Source organism: Petaurus breviceps, unplaced genomic scaffold (genome assembly GCF_028583685.1).
Source record: "Petaurus breviceps papuanus isolate PSGF00001 unplaced genomic scaffold, PetGlider_PUasm1.0 229, whole genome shotgun sequence".
Classification (NCBI taxonomy): Eukaryota; Metazoa; Chordata; class Mammalia; order Diprotodontia; family Petauridae; genus Petaurus; species Petaurus breviceps.
This window is the reverse complement of record NW_027185903.1, coordinates 30842765-30858517: the sequence shown is the minus strand read 5'-3', so window position 1 is coordinate 30858517 and position 15753 is coordinate 30842765. Positions and strand designations below refer to the sequence as shown.

The following is a 15753-nucleotide window of genomic DNA, read 5'->3' as shown; positions in this document are numbered from 1 at the left end:
AAGAAAGAAAGAAAGAAAGAAAGAAAGAAAGAGAAAGAAAGAAAAAGAAAGGAAGGAAGGAAGGAAGAAAGAAAGGAGAAAGAGGGAGGGAGAACAGAAGGAAGGAAGGACGACCAGTTAAAAACATTGATTCTGGAAGAGACCAGGTGAAAAACAACCGCCACCACCAGGGACTACAATCGGACTTGGAGCAGGTATTGATAGTTAGCCCAGCCGGATCTAGTGGCCAATCGTTTTGCAACGTTTAAAAGAGGCATTTCTACCTACATTTCGGAATACTCTGAACTCCAACTCAATGTCTCCACAGATGGTAGAGCTGTACTCTTGGTTTTATCTCCTGGGTCTTCTTTCTCTTCTCCAGCATTCCGAGTTATTCGGTCTATGCTGCTAAAAACCTAAGGAGAAGAGTTTGCAATCAGTGACACACTGTTGGTGTTATAATCTGTAAAGAATTGTCTTTTTTTTTAATGAGGCACTATGACTTAAGTCTGAATGCAAGGAATCTATGTTCAGAAAGCACTGTCTGAATGCTTTATGCTCCTTTCAGCTAAGGTCAATGAATAACCCTTTTGCTGTTGTTATGAATTCATCAACTCCTCTCATCATTTCCCCGTATGAACTTTGTATCTGCAAACAAAATCCATAGATGCTTTGGGGTTTCTAGGTCAGAGGATCAATGCACATCTTAGATTACTTCTTAACCATAAAGTCAATCAAAAAAAATCAGAGATAGAAAGAGATTTAATGGCCGCCAGTCAGAGGTGGGAAGCAGAAAAATGAATTGGAATTGACTGTGAAGAAAAGAATAAATTACTTGCTTCAAAGATTTAGGAAAAAAGACAGTATGTATTTTGGTCATAAAAAAATCAGTGGTTTTTGTTTAGCTTACAAATCACATATACAGACTGTCAACTTTGCACACTATAGCACTGGGGTTCCTGCAGAGATAAAGCTTGTCATCATGAGAGATCTCAGACTACCTTTGGATAGTCATCACCCTCCCATAAGGATGAGCAAATGTCACAAAAGAGGAGATTAAGAAAGCTGAATCCACCCACAGGGTTCTCCTTGGATCCATTCTGCTAGCTCGGAGCAACCTGCAGTTGTCCTGTAACGAAGTGCCAGTGAGGGTGGTCAGGGTATGGAGGCTATGTATGCTAGGGAAGAAGGCTGCAGCAGAGTGGTGGAGGAAAGGGAGGTAGCACTAGTAACTGGAATGAAGAGAGTAGGGAAAAAAACCTCATCTAGGAGACAGCTTTGCCAAGCTCCTGACCCAGTCTAAGCTCTTGACTCCCAGATGTGGCTCCACGACGGACGCAATTTCTTTATTCCATTCCCTGTAAATTGAGTAACATGATAGCAACCTCTTTTTAAAAATTCAACAGATATTAAGCTCTTACTGTATAGGATTACAGCTTTAGAGATATAAGGAAGCATCTGCCCTAATCTCATTTTATAGATGGGGAAACTGAAGGCCAGAGCGTGAGGGGACCTGCCCACAATCATACAGCAGTGATGGGGTTTGAATTTGACCAAGTCCAGCATTCTTTTCACCTTACCATGCTGCTGCTGCTGCTACTGAGTTATTTTAGTCCTAACTAAATCCCTACTCTTTTGGGTTTCCTTGACAAAGATTTGCCATTTCCTTCAACTCATTTTACATATGAGGAAATTGAGGCAAACAGGGTTAAGTGACTTGTTCAGGGTCACATAGCAAGTAAGTTTCTGAAACTTGATTTGAACACGGATCCTCCTGACTCCAGGTTTGGCATTCTATCCACTGCAACCATCTAGCTGCCCTATGTATAAGTAAAACACTAGGTATTAGGCTTGGCATATTGCAAGGACCATGCAGAAGATTTATAAAGGATGAGAAGGCACCGATGGGGTGCTATATGCACCAGTAGATGGGGTACTCGCACTTGGGAGAGCATGGATCTATGAGAGTATAATGCAGTATACTCTGCATATTAACTAATTTTGTAACTATATAGAAACTAAACCAATTAATCTGAAATGCTGGCAGCCAAGTCTGGGAAGTTACCGGTTAAACCTGGATTTTGACTTCAAGCCAGATCACTTTACTTCCAGATAAAAGGTGAATGTTTCCTAGAGACCCATCCCTTTCCCCAGCTTCTCTTCTTCCCCCTACACAGCAGCAATGATTCTTTTCCTCAGGCATTGTTAGTTTGATCGCCTTTTCAGAATTCAACAACAGATCTCAATTCTCCCTGAATCAAAGGACAGCTCTCCAGTTGGCCTTTGGACTCCATCGGAATCATGGCATCCCCTCTCATTTCATATATTCAACTGTCCTCAGGTCCCATTACACAGTTCAGTTCATATTTGCTTCTCCAAACCTTCTGATCTCACTTAGGAACGTATCACTTCTCTCCTGGAATGCCTCTTTACTATGTAAAACTTGCCTCCTCCATGAAATAACTCCACCAGGCTCCCAATCAAAAATTTTTTGGATTAGAATCACCAGGGTATAGATTCAGAGTAGAAAGATATTTTAGAGAACCTTATTTTACAGATGAGGAAACTGAGGCCTAGAGAACTCAGTCAATAAAGAATCAAATCAATAATAATAATAATAATGAGAAGTCAAACCATTTAGCATTTTTAAAAGTACCAACTAAGTGCCAGACACTGTGCTAAGTGCCAGGGAAACAAAGAAAGGTAAAAAATCCCAAGCAACCCAAAAACAAAAAAACAACCCAGATTCTGCTCAAGGTCCTCCCAGTTTAATGTGCTTGTGTCGGGAGTCGAACCCACGTTCTCTAATTACAAACTCAGAACTCTTCATACTGTGCCACATTTCTGGAAGGGGCATGGAGATGGTATACTCTACTTCCTTCATTTTATAGATGAGAAAACTGAAGCCCAAAGAGGGTAATTTTGTGTAAGTTATACACTCACAGAATTTTATGTTTATCTTGCTTAAAATGAAGGGGGTAGACTGACATTTAGGCATGGCTGTTATTCAGACATAGGTGCTCTGGCTACAGATTCACAGTGTTCTTCCCAGTGGACAAGAATTAATGATTATGTTGACATGTTTCTATTACTTGTGTTTATACTCTTCACAATAATTATTTTATTTTTTGCTTTTTGGAGGGGGGAGGGCAGGGGTGAAGTGATTTGCCCAACGTCACACGGCTAGTAACTATTAAGTGTCTGAGGCCGAATTTGAACTCAGGTCCTCCTAACTCCAGGGCCAGTGCTCTATTCACTGTGCCACCTAGCTGCCCCCTCACAATCATTATTTTGAAAAAAAGTTACATTGTAAGCTCAAGTCATTCCCTTCTGATAAATCCCAATAGCACCTAGTATTTGACTATGGATGCCCTTTGAACCCTGGTAAGTTGAGGGTAAGGAGAGATGGCTTCAGGACTAGAGCTAAAGCCAAAACCAAATGGAAGCACACCAGGTCATTTTCTCAGTGTCATCAGCCTATAAGTTACTCTCAAAATAAACTATGAACAGCTCATATTTGTACAGCGCCTTCCTCACCATCACCCAGTGATGATCACATCTCCAGAAATGTGCAGTTCCATCTACAACAACAGTTTAACTTACAGTAGGAAAGACAGGAGAGAAAATGAGGAGGTTCAAAATCCTTGAGGTAGAGAGGAAGTGGAAATTGACAGGGAAAGAGGAAGGGAGAGTAAGAGGAAACAGAAGAGTGACAGATCGAGAGAGGCACAGTCAGAGACAGGCAGAGACAGCTTACATTCTCAGTACATCATGGAAGAATTTTCTCCCTGTGCTATGAGACTTCAGTCACATTACACAGAAAGGTTAAGCTATGGGGAGGGGAGAAGAATATCTATCTATCTATCTATCTGTCTGTCTGTCTGTCTGTCTGTCTGTCTGTCTGTCTGTCTGTCTATCTTCCCCTCAGGAAGAGTAGCTTAGTGTATACACACACATATAACACTATATGCATATATATATATATATATATATATATATATATATATATACATACACACACACACACAACATGTACACGTTTGTGTATATGTGTGTGTAGACAGATGTATATGCATATGCTGTTGATAGGATGGACAGGTCCCCCCTTCACTTCAGGTAGTTTAGTCATCACTCTATCTAGAAACAAGCAGGTAGGATAAAGAATCTTTGCAAAATCATCCCAAGCATATGCTTCTGGGAATCTAGGGCCAATTTTGACTTACTTTCGAAAACCTGTGGGAACATGATGAAAACTGCCGTATTTCCAAATTAAAATCTTCATCATTGGTGTCATCTTCTTCTTCCGTTTCCATATGGTGATACTTCTCTGAACGAGCTGCAGAAAAAATGGAGGACAGTCAAGGTCACATATAGAACCCCTGTTTTACATGAGACACTTACCTGTCATCTATTAAAGACTTTATCTATAGGGATTTTGGAGTAGTAGGGCTTTAGTGGATCACCTTGGCCAAACGTCTTATTTTATAGATGTGGAAATTGAGGCCCAAAGAGACTTGTCTAAGGTTACACATGTAGAAAACAGTCAAGCTGGGATTTGAACCTGAGATCTCTAATTCTAATTCTAGAACATACTGCTTTTTCAGAAGGCTGCCACTGTAATCAAACTCCTGGATGATTCCTTTTTATACACACACCATTCACTAACAAAATTTTTTACTTAAAAAAATATATATACAATATATATTTAATATTTTCCCCCAAATACAAGTACAACAATTTTTAACATTCACTTTTCTTTTTTCCTAAAGCAATTGGGGGTAACTTGCTCAAGGTTACACGGCCGGCTATTTTGTGTGGGTGTTAAATATCTGAGGCCGGAACCAATCCCAGGTCTCCCAACTCCGTGGCCAGTGCTCTTACTCACTGCACCACCTGGCCACCCCTTAACATTCACTTTTTTAAAAATTTGAGTTCCAAATTCTCTCTCTCCCTCTTATTGAGAAGGCAAGCAATTTGATATAGGTTATACATGTGCAGTCAAGCAAAACATATTTCCATGTTAGTCATGTTGCAGTCATTTATATTTTCAGATAATACATACTATCAAAATAACTTGTATCATCTTCTGATTCTAGCTGCGGGATGAATTCTGCCTTCTGTCTCAGCAAACTATTCCAATCCAGGGAACAAAAAAATTGGTGTTGCTTAACTTCATAGGCTCCACCTGGAGAAGTATGAGAGAAAATGAGGAGACTCAAAATGCCTGAGGCAGACAGGAAGTGGAAATTCATGGGGAGACAGGGAGAAAGCAGGAGGAAAGGAAGAGGAGAGAAGAGACAGAGACAGAGAGAGGCAGAGACATCTTACATTCTCAGTCCATCATCGGGACCAAAGGAAACAATTCCACCAAACAACTGTTGGGAAGACATTTGACTATCTCAGTAACGGTACCATGTGTTCAATTTTTCTCTTATTAATTTTCCCCATTATTTCCCCCTTTTTTCAGAGATTGATGATGTAGCTTCTGAAAACCACATTATGGTGAAGCTGAGGAAGTAGGCTTGGTGTCTCTCCACAGACATTATCATTATACACAAATAAACAGAAAAGTTTCCAGAGGAGGAATTTGCTGTGACAGTGACATTTCTTACAGTGATAAAGATAACAACGATGACTTCTTTTTGGACGATAGCAAATGGGTAATGTAATTTCACTGGGTTACATACGTAATTAGGAAGGAATTGGTGTCTGTTTAGTATGAATTCTTAAGTCAGAAATAGTGAAATTTGTTTTATGGATTCAAACAGCATGAGACGAAAATCCATCACATTTGTGAAGTTGTAGGATTCTTCATGCCAACAGAGTATAACGGCACAATTTGGGGAAACAATGTTCTGTATATTCAGTTCATGATTCAAAAAGAACATATGCCATTTTAATGGGTACAATTGGCCTGAGACATTTAAAATATGTACATAATATATAAAAAGAAGCCCTCAGATTTGTCATGGAATCACAGAGCTCAGCTAGTTTACCTCTGTCTCCAGCAAACGTATAAATAAAGATAGATTATCATTTCTCCTAAATGGCCACCTAGGGAAACCCAAACAATGGTCTCATTGCCCATGCCATTGAAAGAGTCTGTTTTAATCTAATAGTAATGCTTCCCTATTATAATCTGAACCTGGAGCTTCTCATCCTTCATCCACAACCTTATTATGTGTTATCTACAAACTTCCCTACTTACAAGTTAAACCTCCTTTCTCTTATAGATATGATCTTAAGCTCCTAGAAAAAATACCTGCATATCCTGTCTTCCTAGGATTGCTGTGGGAACACAATATAATTTTTAAATGAAAGAGATAGGGGAGAAAGAAAACTTGCATTCACCAAATTAGATACTATATGAAGAAAGAAGGATGGCAGTTTAGATATTCATAAGTTTATGGCAGGGCAGCTAGGTGGCACCTGCTCTGGAGTCAGGAGGACCTGAGTTCAAATCCAGCCTCAGACACTTAACACAAAAAAACTAGCCATGTGACCTTGGGCAAGTCACTTAACCCCAATTGCTAGTTTTTTTTGGTGGGTGTTAAGTGTCCAAGGCCAGATTTACACTCAGGTCTCCTGACTCCAGGGCCAGTGCTCTATTCACTGCACCAATTAACTGCCCCTAGTTTTTTTGTTTGTTTGTTTTAAGTTGTTTTCAGTTGACCTGGTCTCTTAGGAGTCTCCCACTGAGACATTCCTTTGACTCAGGGGAATGTGGGAGGTCAGGCAATTATCATTGTCCTTGGCTCTTTCCATCACTGAGAAGGAAAGAATGAAAGGAAAGGACAGATTGAGAGGAAAATAAAAATTATACAATACTACCAAATAATATTAAATGCCACATAAAAATAACCATGTTAAAGACCATGAAAAAACAACAAACCCTAATGCAAGCATCCAGCATTACTACTCAAAGAAGAGGTTTAGCTCACAGTGAGCACATTAGAAGTTCAAAAGTGGTTGAAGTAGATCAATCTCCAACTTCCAGCTTCCTAATTACACTGAAATCTTATGGTGCTGTGACATTAAATTTCTCCCATGCACATGGTTTTTCTCTACTCTTGTGGAAGTTTCTAAAACATCCATTATATTCTTCACACCCCTTTTCTCAGATACTCCAGTCTCTCAGGCAAATATGCATTTACACATTTTCATGGTGCATTATTTTGCCAGCTAAATATGCATTATATACAAGACGCTGCCCTCTGAAGCAGGGCAGCAAGCCTTTGGGACAAGCAGCAGGTAGCACTCAGCAGCACCCTACAGGGACCCATCACACAGACGCTGCCAGTTTTGCAGGTTTTTTCCTGACAACACTAAAAGCTGGGGCCGGATGTTTCAAATGTTTCTTTTGGGCTTCTGTTAAGGGATTAGCTCCTCAAATTGTCAAACCCTAAAAAGATCCAAAGTACCAGTCAAAAAGATAAAGAAGAGAGAAACAATCCACAAGCACATAATATACGAGACTGCGCTGACCAGCACACCCAAAATGTCTGACAAATCCAACCCCATCAGGGGACTGAAGTGGAGAAAAAGGTCCATGTTTCCATGGGCACTCTGGGGTCAGAGGTGGCTTTTAAAGTCTGTTTGGGAAGTATATTTGTGCCCACTAAAACATTTACTTATTTTTTAAAAATGGAAGAGAAAGAGAACATAGACATGCTTATATTTGATGCAGAACAATGTTCAATTAAAATGCTTGTATTATCCCTCAAAATCCATTTATGGATGTTTGATTGGCATGTGAAAGTTACTTTGAGTTTTGAAAATTTTATTTATTTATTTTTTTACATACCACAATCTTTTCTGGAGAGTCTATCCCCATTTTGAACACTCCTTTGTAACAAAGAAAAAATTAAGAAAAACTGACTGACAAAATAATGGTGTGCTATTATTATCCCCATTTTTTCAGATAAGGATAATGAAGCTGAGAGAAGGTGAGTAAAAGCCTCAGCCAGGATCACACAGCAAATAATGGTGTTAAAAAGGATTTGAACCAAGGACTTCCTGACACCACATTCAACATTCTAGCCACTATGCCATCTAGGCACATCAGAAAAAACATAAGTTGGGGCGGCCAGGTGGCTCAGTGAGTAAGAGCACCAGCCCCAAAGTCGGGATGACCTGGGATCGAATCCGGGCTCATATACTTACCACCACACCCAGAAATAACAGGCCATGTAACCTTGAGCAAGTTACTTAACCCCAATTGCTTAAAAAAAATGAGTTTTCAGGCTGTTATCCCTATACACATTCCAATTTTCAGACATGATAGTGTAATATTTACACTTATTTTTCTGACTCTTAAATCTTTTGCTGTCCAGTGACATCCACCTCCCTGTGACCCCATATGGAGTTTTCTTGGTAGAGATACTGGAGTACTTCACCATTTCCTTCTTCAGCTCATTTGATGGATGAGGAAACCAAGGTAATCAGGGTCAAGTGTCTTGGCCAGGGTCACACAGCTTTGAGCTCAGGTCTTCCACACTCCAGACCCACCAGCACTCCATGCACTGTGCCACCTAGCTGACCCCAAATTAAATCTTACTGAAGGCCATTTCAGAAAAGGAAGTGACCAACTGCCTAAGGCAATGAGGAGAAAGGGTAAATCAGAGAACTGAATTTAGATATTTAGATCCTACTGCAGATATTTGCCAATTATGTGATCCTTGGGTATTCACCCTTAAACTCTCTGAGACTCATTTTCCTCACCTGTAAAATGCGGCTAATAACAGCACTTCCCTCATAGGGTCATTGTGCTGATCAAATGAAAGAACATACATAAAGTACTATGTAAATGCTACCAAGTGTTATTATTACCATGGGGAAATTTTTAAAAATAAACAACACTGGGTAAAAAGGAACGGAGGTGGACAGTTACTAAAACAAGGGAACAATTTCTCTGGCACTTAATCTAAACTTAACTCCAACATCAGAGCCAGCTTCTTTAAGATAGAGTGGTGTATGTGCATGCACACACAAGTACACGGCACAAACATCTTCTTTATTCCATCTGATCAGGAGGGAGACAAGCTGTCTGTGTCCTAGAAACAGATCCGTGGATCCACCAACAATATGAAAAATGACATGTCATCTTAACAGCCAGCTCAGAGTGAGTTTCAGTCACCTGAGCCCTCAAATGCAGCAGCACAAAGTCTAATATTCTCTTAACTGAAGGAGACAAGGGGACTACCTCCCAAAGGTTCTGTTTGTCCTTCATTTTTGAAGAGGACCATGGCATCAGGGAAATGGTGACATGACTTGCGGGTAACTTTGATTTGAGTGAGGGAGAGCTGTCCAAGGTCATCATCCTCCCTTTCTCCCCCAGAGCCATCTGGGTCCAGTGGCCAGATATTCATCAGGACGACTAGAGATGGCCCAGGATGCCATGAGAAACCTTGGCCCTTCTAGGCTAAAGCCTTTTCAAGGACTCACTTAGAGTGAGGTAATATCCATTCAGAGAATAGGCCTCTTTAAGAAGTGAGTCAAAGGATGGCCCCTTTAATTAGAAAAAAAAAGGGGGGGGGGGAACAGAATAAAGCTGGGAGAGAAAGACCCTCAGGGTTTCTGTTTCAAAGAGAAACAGTTACCAAGGACATTTATTCTAAGCCAGGAGGGCCCAAAATACAGCTATTAAATTAAATGGAGCCTGGGCAGGGACCTATTGTGGTCCAGCCTAGGAGTTTCTCTTTGGAAACCCCTATTTGGGGTTTTCCTGACAAAGACAGTGGAGGAGTTTGCCATTTCCTTCTCCAGATCACTTTACAGATGAGGAACTGAGGCAAATAGGGTTAAATGACTCTCAAGGCCACGCAGCTAGGAAGTGTCTGAGGTCGGATTTGAACTCAGGAAGGTGAGTTTATGCGATTCCCAATCCAGCGCTCTATCCACCGTGCCACCTGGCTAGAGACACACAAAGGAGCAACTGAAGGTGCTGAAATAGAAAATGGGCGCCATGCCTCTGCCAGCTTCCTTCTCACTAATTTCTTTTTATCTCCTTAACCCCAAAAGCCTGTGCTTTTAATCCTCCTCCTCAGACCACAACGCTGAAAGCCAATGATAAGATAGCAGAGTCCTTCCCCAGGCACTCATTTCCTAGTAATTAGTTCAAGTACCAATCACCAAAGTCAAACCCAAAGTCTGTGGGAAGTAATTTGCTGGGTCAGATTACTTGTGAGCTTGGGAAAAGGGTGCCATGCCTTAAACTGGACCAGTGAGTTCTACTTTCTTCTCTTCAAGTGATTACTAAAGCTTACATTTTCAGGAGGAGAGCTCTGGCTGGTGTCTAGGTTTATCCTAAGATAAGGCTCTGCTCTTGGTAGCTTCTTTTTCATACCAAAAAAAAAAAAAATAACCCACTCTCTTTTCACAAACTGCTCTGAGTCAGCAAAAAGAAAAAAAAAGTCCCACAATCCAATACACAATAATATCCCTAAACATCATTGCTATAATGAGCTGTCGTCATGTTCTACATCGACTAACAGATGTTTCCCATGCAAAACAAAACACAAACAAAAGCCTCACCATGTTCCTGGTAGATGTTATTTCTTGCATATTAGCAAAAATTAAAACAAGTTGTACCCTAACCTGTTCCCAATCTCTCCAGAGGATTCTGCCGGAGAAGCAGCGTAATCAGATCCTGGGCATCAGGAGGGGGCGCTTCATCTTTTTCAGGCCAATTGATTTCATCTACAAGAAAGATAAACATTATTTTTTTAAAAGAATGTGGATGACACAGCCACAGCAGTGGTCATTGCTATCAGGCACAGGGCACAGAGTGCATAACTGGGGAAGCCCTGTGAGGATTTCATTCAGTTTACTCTGTATATTTGTCTCTGGGTACCCATCTTTTCTACAGACCTGCTGGTCCCCTTCGTACTGATAATAAAGCAATATATGCATCAATTACTTTCAGCTTAGTCTTTTATTTTATTTTACCATCAGACACTTCTTGAACCCTCATGAACTCGGGATTTCCTAGGCTGGAAAGATAAAGAATAATACAAATAAGACTGTCCTTGTTCCCAAATCCTGATGTGATAGTTACTCCACAGAACTCTTAGCATTTAACAGAGCTAGGGTGGTCAGCTCTCTGGGCGGGAAAATTCCAAAAGCAACTGGGCGGGAAAATTCCAAAAGCAAAAGATATCCAATTTCTGGTCTCACTCTAACAAAAACTCTGCCCCAAAGGCATGTTTTATGTTCTTCTCATAACAACAAAAGAATTTAGTGAACAATACATAAGAAACATAGTTTAAAAAAAGGGAGAGGAGGGGAAAGCAGGGCAGATTCCCAGGACTGAGGAGAGACACTCAAAATAATCATAATTAAAGTATTTAAAATTTTGTCATGAATATTGTAATATTTTCTACATCTTAAAAGACACTTGCCTGAAGATATGTGTGCGTGCCTGTGTGTAAGGAAATGCAATAAAAAAAAATGAGTTATTTCTGTGTGTGTCTGCCTCTAGCTTCCTCTGCCTGGAGTTTAAATCTGATTTGGAAAATAAAACATGAATATGCATCTCAGCCGTAAGGCATGGAGAACAAAGCCAGCATTTGCCGCTTGTGTTAATTAAACAGTTGATTCCCCTTGCCACTCAGGCCTTGGTACATCACATCAGAAAAATGGCATGGTTATAAATCCATAAACAGCTAGGATATTGTGTAAAAGGGTCATACACTGCAAGCAACCCACAAAATCCACTTCATTAAAGTTTACAAACATGCCTGGCTTGCAAAGTCAGCGACAGAGAGTAGTGTTAGGATTACTCTTCTCTCCCTCACACAGAGAAAAGCAGGATTTCGTTTTCTGCTTTTTCTTTCTGTTGCTGTTACTGGACCTGGCAGCACAGTCCAGAATAGTCACAGAGAATATGGTAACTGAGATGTCAGATAAACTTTTGGCATACATAGAAGGCATCTATATCTATGCATCTGGGAAATTTATGGAAACAGCAGGTAGAGGACTGAAAAATTCTGCTTAATTATCATTTAGTTTTGCCACAAGCTGCATGACAATAGTTAGGGTCAGCATGCAGGTTAAGATCTAAAGGTTATTGAATTTTAAATGAAAGAAGAACAGCTGTTACAGAAATAACATTACACCATAACAACCACCAATGAAATCATTAACAATCTGTGAATTAAATTTGCTTCCTTCCCTTTCTCATTATTTATTATTTGGTAGACATTTGTTTTAGGAGATTATTACATTTTTGTTAATGTCTTTATTAGCCATTTTCCCTTTCTTTGATACAAATAGCATCCCTATTAACCTTTTTCTTTCCTGATACAACTTTCCTATTAAGGATGGAAAGACTGGCCCACAGTCAAATCATTTGTAAATCCCACATCAATTCCTTTAGTAAAAAATGGTCCGCCATAAACACAGGATATATTGTTCACCAACTTCTGAATTGTACATCAACAACATTTTCTCAGATTGGTTTTTAATCCAAATATTACCCTTGATATCATGAAAACCAGTTATATGCTTTAAAAGCAAGTTCTTTTAATTTGTTGGCTCGAGTTTTTGCTAAAGGTTAACATTTTAATAGTAGAGACTCTGATACCCCTTGGATTTGCATTAAATAGCTGCTTCCCAGCAGTATCTTGAAAATGAATCCTGGTGATATTTACCACTGATGACTTGTCCAAATAGCTCTTCTGGTGTGTCCCCAAAGAATGGCACGCATCCAACCAGAAACTCATAGAGAATGATTCCCATGGCCCACCAGTCCACTGGCTTTCCATAACCCTGCCTCAGAATCACTTCTGGTGCGATGTATTCAGGTGTCCCGCAGACCTAAGAATAATTGGAATATTAGAAATAAGTTAGAATTAACAAGATGATTGAACAGTAATTATTTCAGGGAAGTACACACCTGCTCAAACCACATGGCCTTAGATAAAGGGCTTAGAACATTAGATAAATAGCATCAAAGAAAATCAATTACATAGGGACTAAAGATGAAAAACTGGATCCCAAACAGTCCATTTTGTCATATTTGATTGAATTTAAACATTTAAATAGTCTTGCATGTTTAAGCATATTAAATTTAAATATACACATATTAAACTAAATAATAATGCATGCCCAGAAGTCCATTTTGGTATTTATAGAACTTGAATATTCCCACACCTTGCTTCCTACACAAGAAAGTCTGAAAGTTGAGATGGGTTTACCTTAAGTAACTTTTACAGTGAACAGATTGTGGGCAAATGGTAATGAGGCATGCTGAAAGGGAAATGGGCCATATCTGGGATTTTAGCACCCTTGATTGTACAATGCATCATGAGTTCCACAAGTACTCTGCTGAGACTCCTGAATTCCTTATAAAAACAGTTTTCCATTTGTCTCTCTCACAATCCCACTTGCGTACAATTAGATCGTTCATCTTCCTAATAGACCATAATGTTGGGGGAGGGACACAGCGGAGGTGGGCAGTAGGAGTAGGGAGGAAGGGGGAGATGGGGACTGGAAGGAGAAAAATGGAAGCAATTTACAGTGTACCAAAGGTAACTTCTGAACAGACATCTAAATTGCTAACAGAGATGCAACCATGGTTTACATTTATTTTATTTGCAATTCTGTTAGTAAACATGGGAATTCCTGTACCTGGCAATCTCTTTTTAGAAGGGAACAGGGACCAAGCTTACCTGCTTGTCTAGGAACTCTCGAGCATCCTTCTCAATGTGACCCTCATAAAGATTGGTGGTCATGCTCATCAGTCCCACCTTGGATAATCCAAAATCAGTAAGCTTTATATGTCCCATGGATGTGACCAGCAAACTGTAAATGAGAACATACCAACTATCAAGATGATGTGAGTTGAATCTCATCTCAAGGTGGTTTGAAATCATACAAACCAGTGAGTGATTAGACAGGTACAGTTAGGTGAGGTGAAGACACCAAATACCATTTAACAAACAAAGATCCCATGCCTAAATGCCTGGAAAGTAGAATTCCTCAAGAACAGAGGAACCAAGGTCTTTTCTGATGCCCCTAACAACTGGGCTTGGCTGGCTCCTAAAATTATTTTTTACTTACTTTGCATATATTTTTCACATATGTATACATGTTCTCTTCAATCCACAAAAGGATGCAAGCTTCCTTAGGGCAAGGAAGGCCTGTTTCTCTCTCCTCTTAGGATATTGCCTGGCATGTGACAGGGGGTTAAATAATGCTTGCTGTCTATTAAGTCTGAGTGTGGAGAGAGGGGAGTAAGGTAGTGTGAGAGATGACTCAGTGAAGTTTCCTCATTTTTTAACTCCCTGTTACATTCCTATCTCTTCTCCATACTTTTTGTAAGCCAGTTCAGTCTCATGAGTAACTCATGATTTCCCCGAAATGAGGTAATTTGAAACAAAACCATAAGAGTCCACTTCTGATTGGGCATTTCCAAATTTGGTTAAAGGAAATGCATAATGAAGGATCATAAAACAATTTTCTGATAGGGTAAATCTAATCTCTAGATTAGCTATGAATAATTAGGATAATGAATGATTGAAATTGCTTTGAGCCATTAGTTAATACTAGTAAAAGATTGTGAGCTTACCTCACCAGCCAATGATGACATAGGACAGGTGTTAGAGGTGGAGTTAGAATCAGGACAAGAGAAGCCTGGGAGCTCGGTTTGCACTCCCTGGCAGATTCTGTTTGAGTGACAAGGCAGTGCCCTTGAACTTTTTCATCTCACACAGTAGCTAATACAAGTAAACTTCTAAACATTTCCAATAAAGTCTTTTTTTTTTTTTTTGGAGGGGGAAAGGCAAAGTGATTGGGGTTAAGTGACTTGTCCAAGGTCACACAGCTAGCAAGTGTGTCAAGTGTCTGAGGACAGATTTGAACTCAGGTCCTCCTGACTCTAGGGTTGGTGCGCTATTCACTGTGCCACCTAGCCAGTCCCATAAAGTTTTAAAAATATGGATGATCTTTGGGAAAAAAATGGCATACACTTCATCCCTCTGAAAAGCTGTGCCATTAATTTAGAAGTGGGGGGGGGGAAAGAATTGGGCACAATTCAATACTATATTTCATGTACTAAAACAGCAAGCTCCTTTGAATGAATCTTTGAGGAAACCAGTGATGCAAGGACTGGAGAGGAAGACTCACTATTGTTTGAGATTCCAACTTCCAGGTGTATGACACAAAATAGGTCTTTAGCACATATACAGTTTCCCATCTGACAATGACCTACATTTGCATATTAAAAGATGTCTCACATTTTCAAGTTTACAAACAGCTTTTTCTATTGCCCTTGTTTTGATATTCATTTCTTCCCCTTGAACAAATGTGTTCCCCTCGAGCTATTATTATAAGCATGGTGGCTTTTAAAGGATTAGAAAATCAACATATTCATTATAACTGTTAAAAATAACCCATTCATGGAATAAGATGTCTATTATCTGAGAATTCATAACTGGCCAGAGTGGTTGGCATCAGTGGGAAACATTTTCTTGCCAAACAAAAAGCATACTTTTATATTTCTCATATCTCTATTTTTTTTCCAGTAAAAACTGCTTCTGGATCCATTCAGGGCACATACTTGTCTGGTTTCAAATCCCTGTGCACAATGCCATAATTATGCAGATACTCCAAGGCTAGAACCGTCTCAGCAAAGTACATCCGAGCCATGTCTACTGGCAAAGGACCCATGTTTTTCATTAAGGTTGCACAATCTCCCCCTGTAAAACATAAGAAATGAAATGTATCTGATATAGGAACAACTCAGTTAAATAGAACCATCAATTTTGAATGCAA

General features: G+C 39.8%; 1 protein-coding gene across 1 annotated transcript in view; it reads right to left on the bottom strand.

Annotated features, from left to right (window-relative positions):
• The window catches only part of MAST4 (microtubule associated serine/threonine kinase family member 4), an 808407-nt gene that overhangs the window by 31847 nt on the left and 760807 nt on the right, over nucleotides 1-15753 (bottom strand). Inside the window, exons 17-23 of the mRNA XM_069096541.1 lie at nucleotides 15539-15677; nucleotides 13650-13782; nucleotides 12630-12795; nucleotides 10576-10677; nucleotides 5042-5164; nucleotides 4203-4315; nucleotides 268-395 (exon numbers count right to left, since the gene is read on the bottom strand). Coding sequence (XP_068952642.1) covers nucleotides 268-395; nucleotides 4203-4315; nucleotides 5042-5164; nucleotides 10576-10677; nucleotides 12630-12795; nucleotides 13650-13782; nucleotides 15539-15677 — 904 coding nt within the window. The remainder of the gene's footprint in view (nucleotides 1-267; nucleotides 396-4202; nucleotides 4316-5041; nucleotides 5165-10575; nucleotides 10678-12629; nucleotides 12796-13649; nucleotides 13783-15538; nucleotides 15678-15753) is intronic.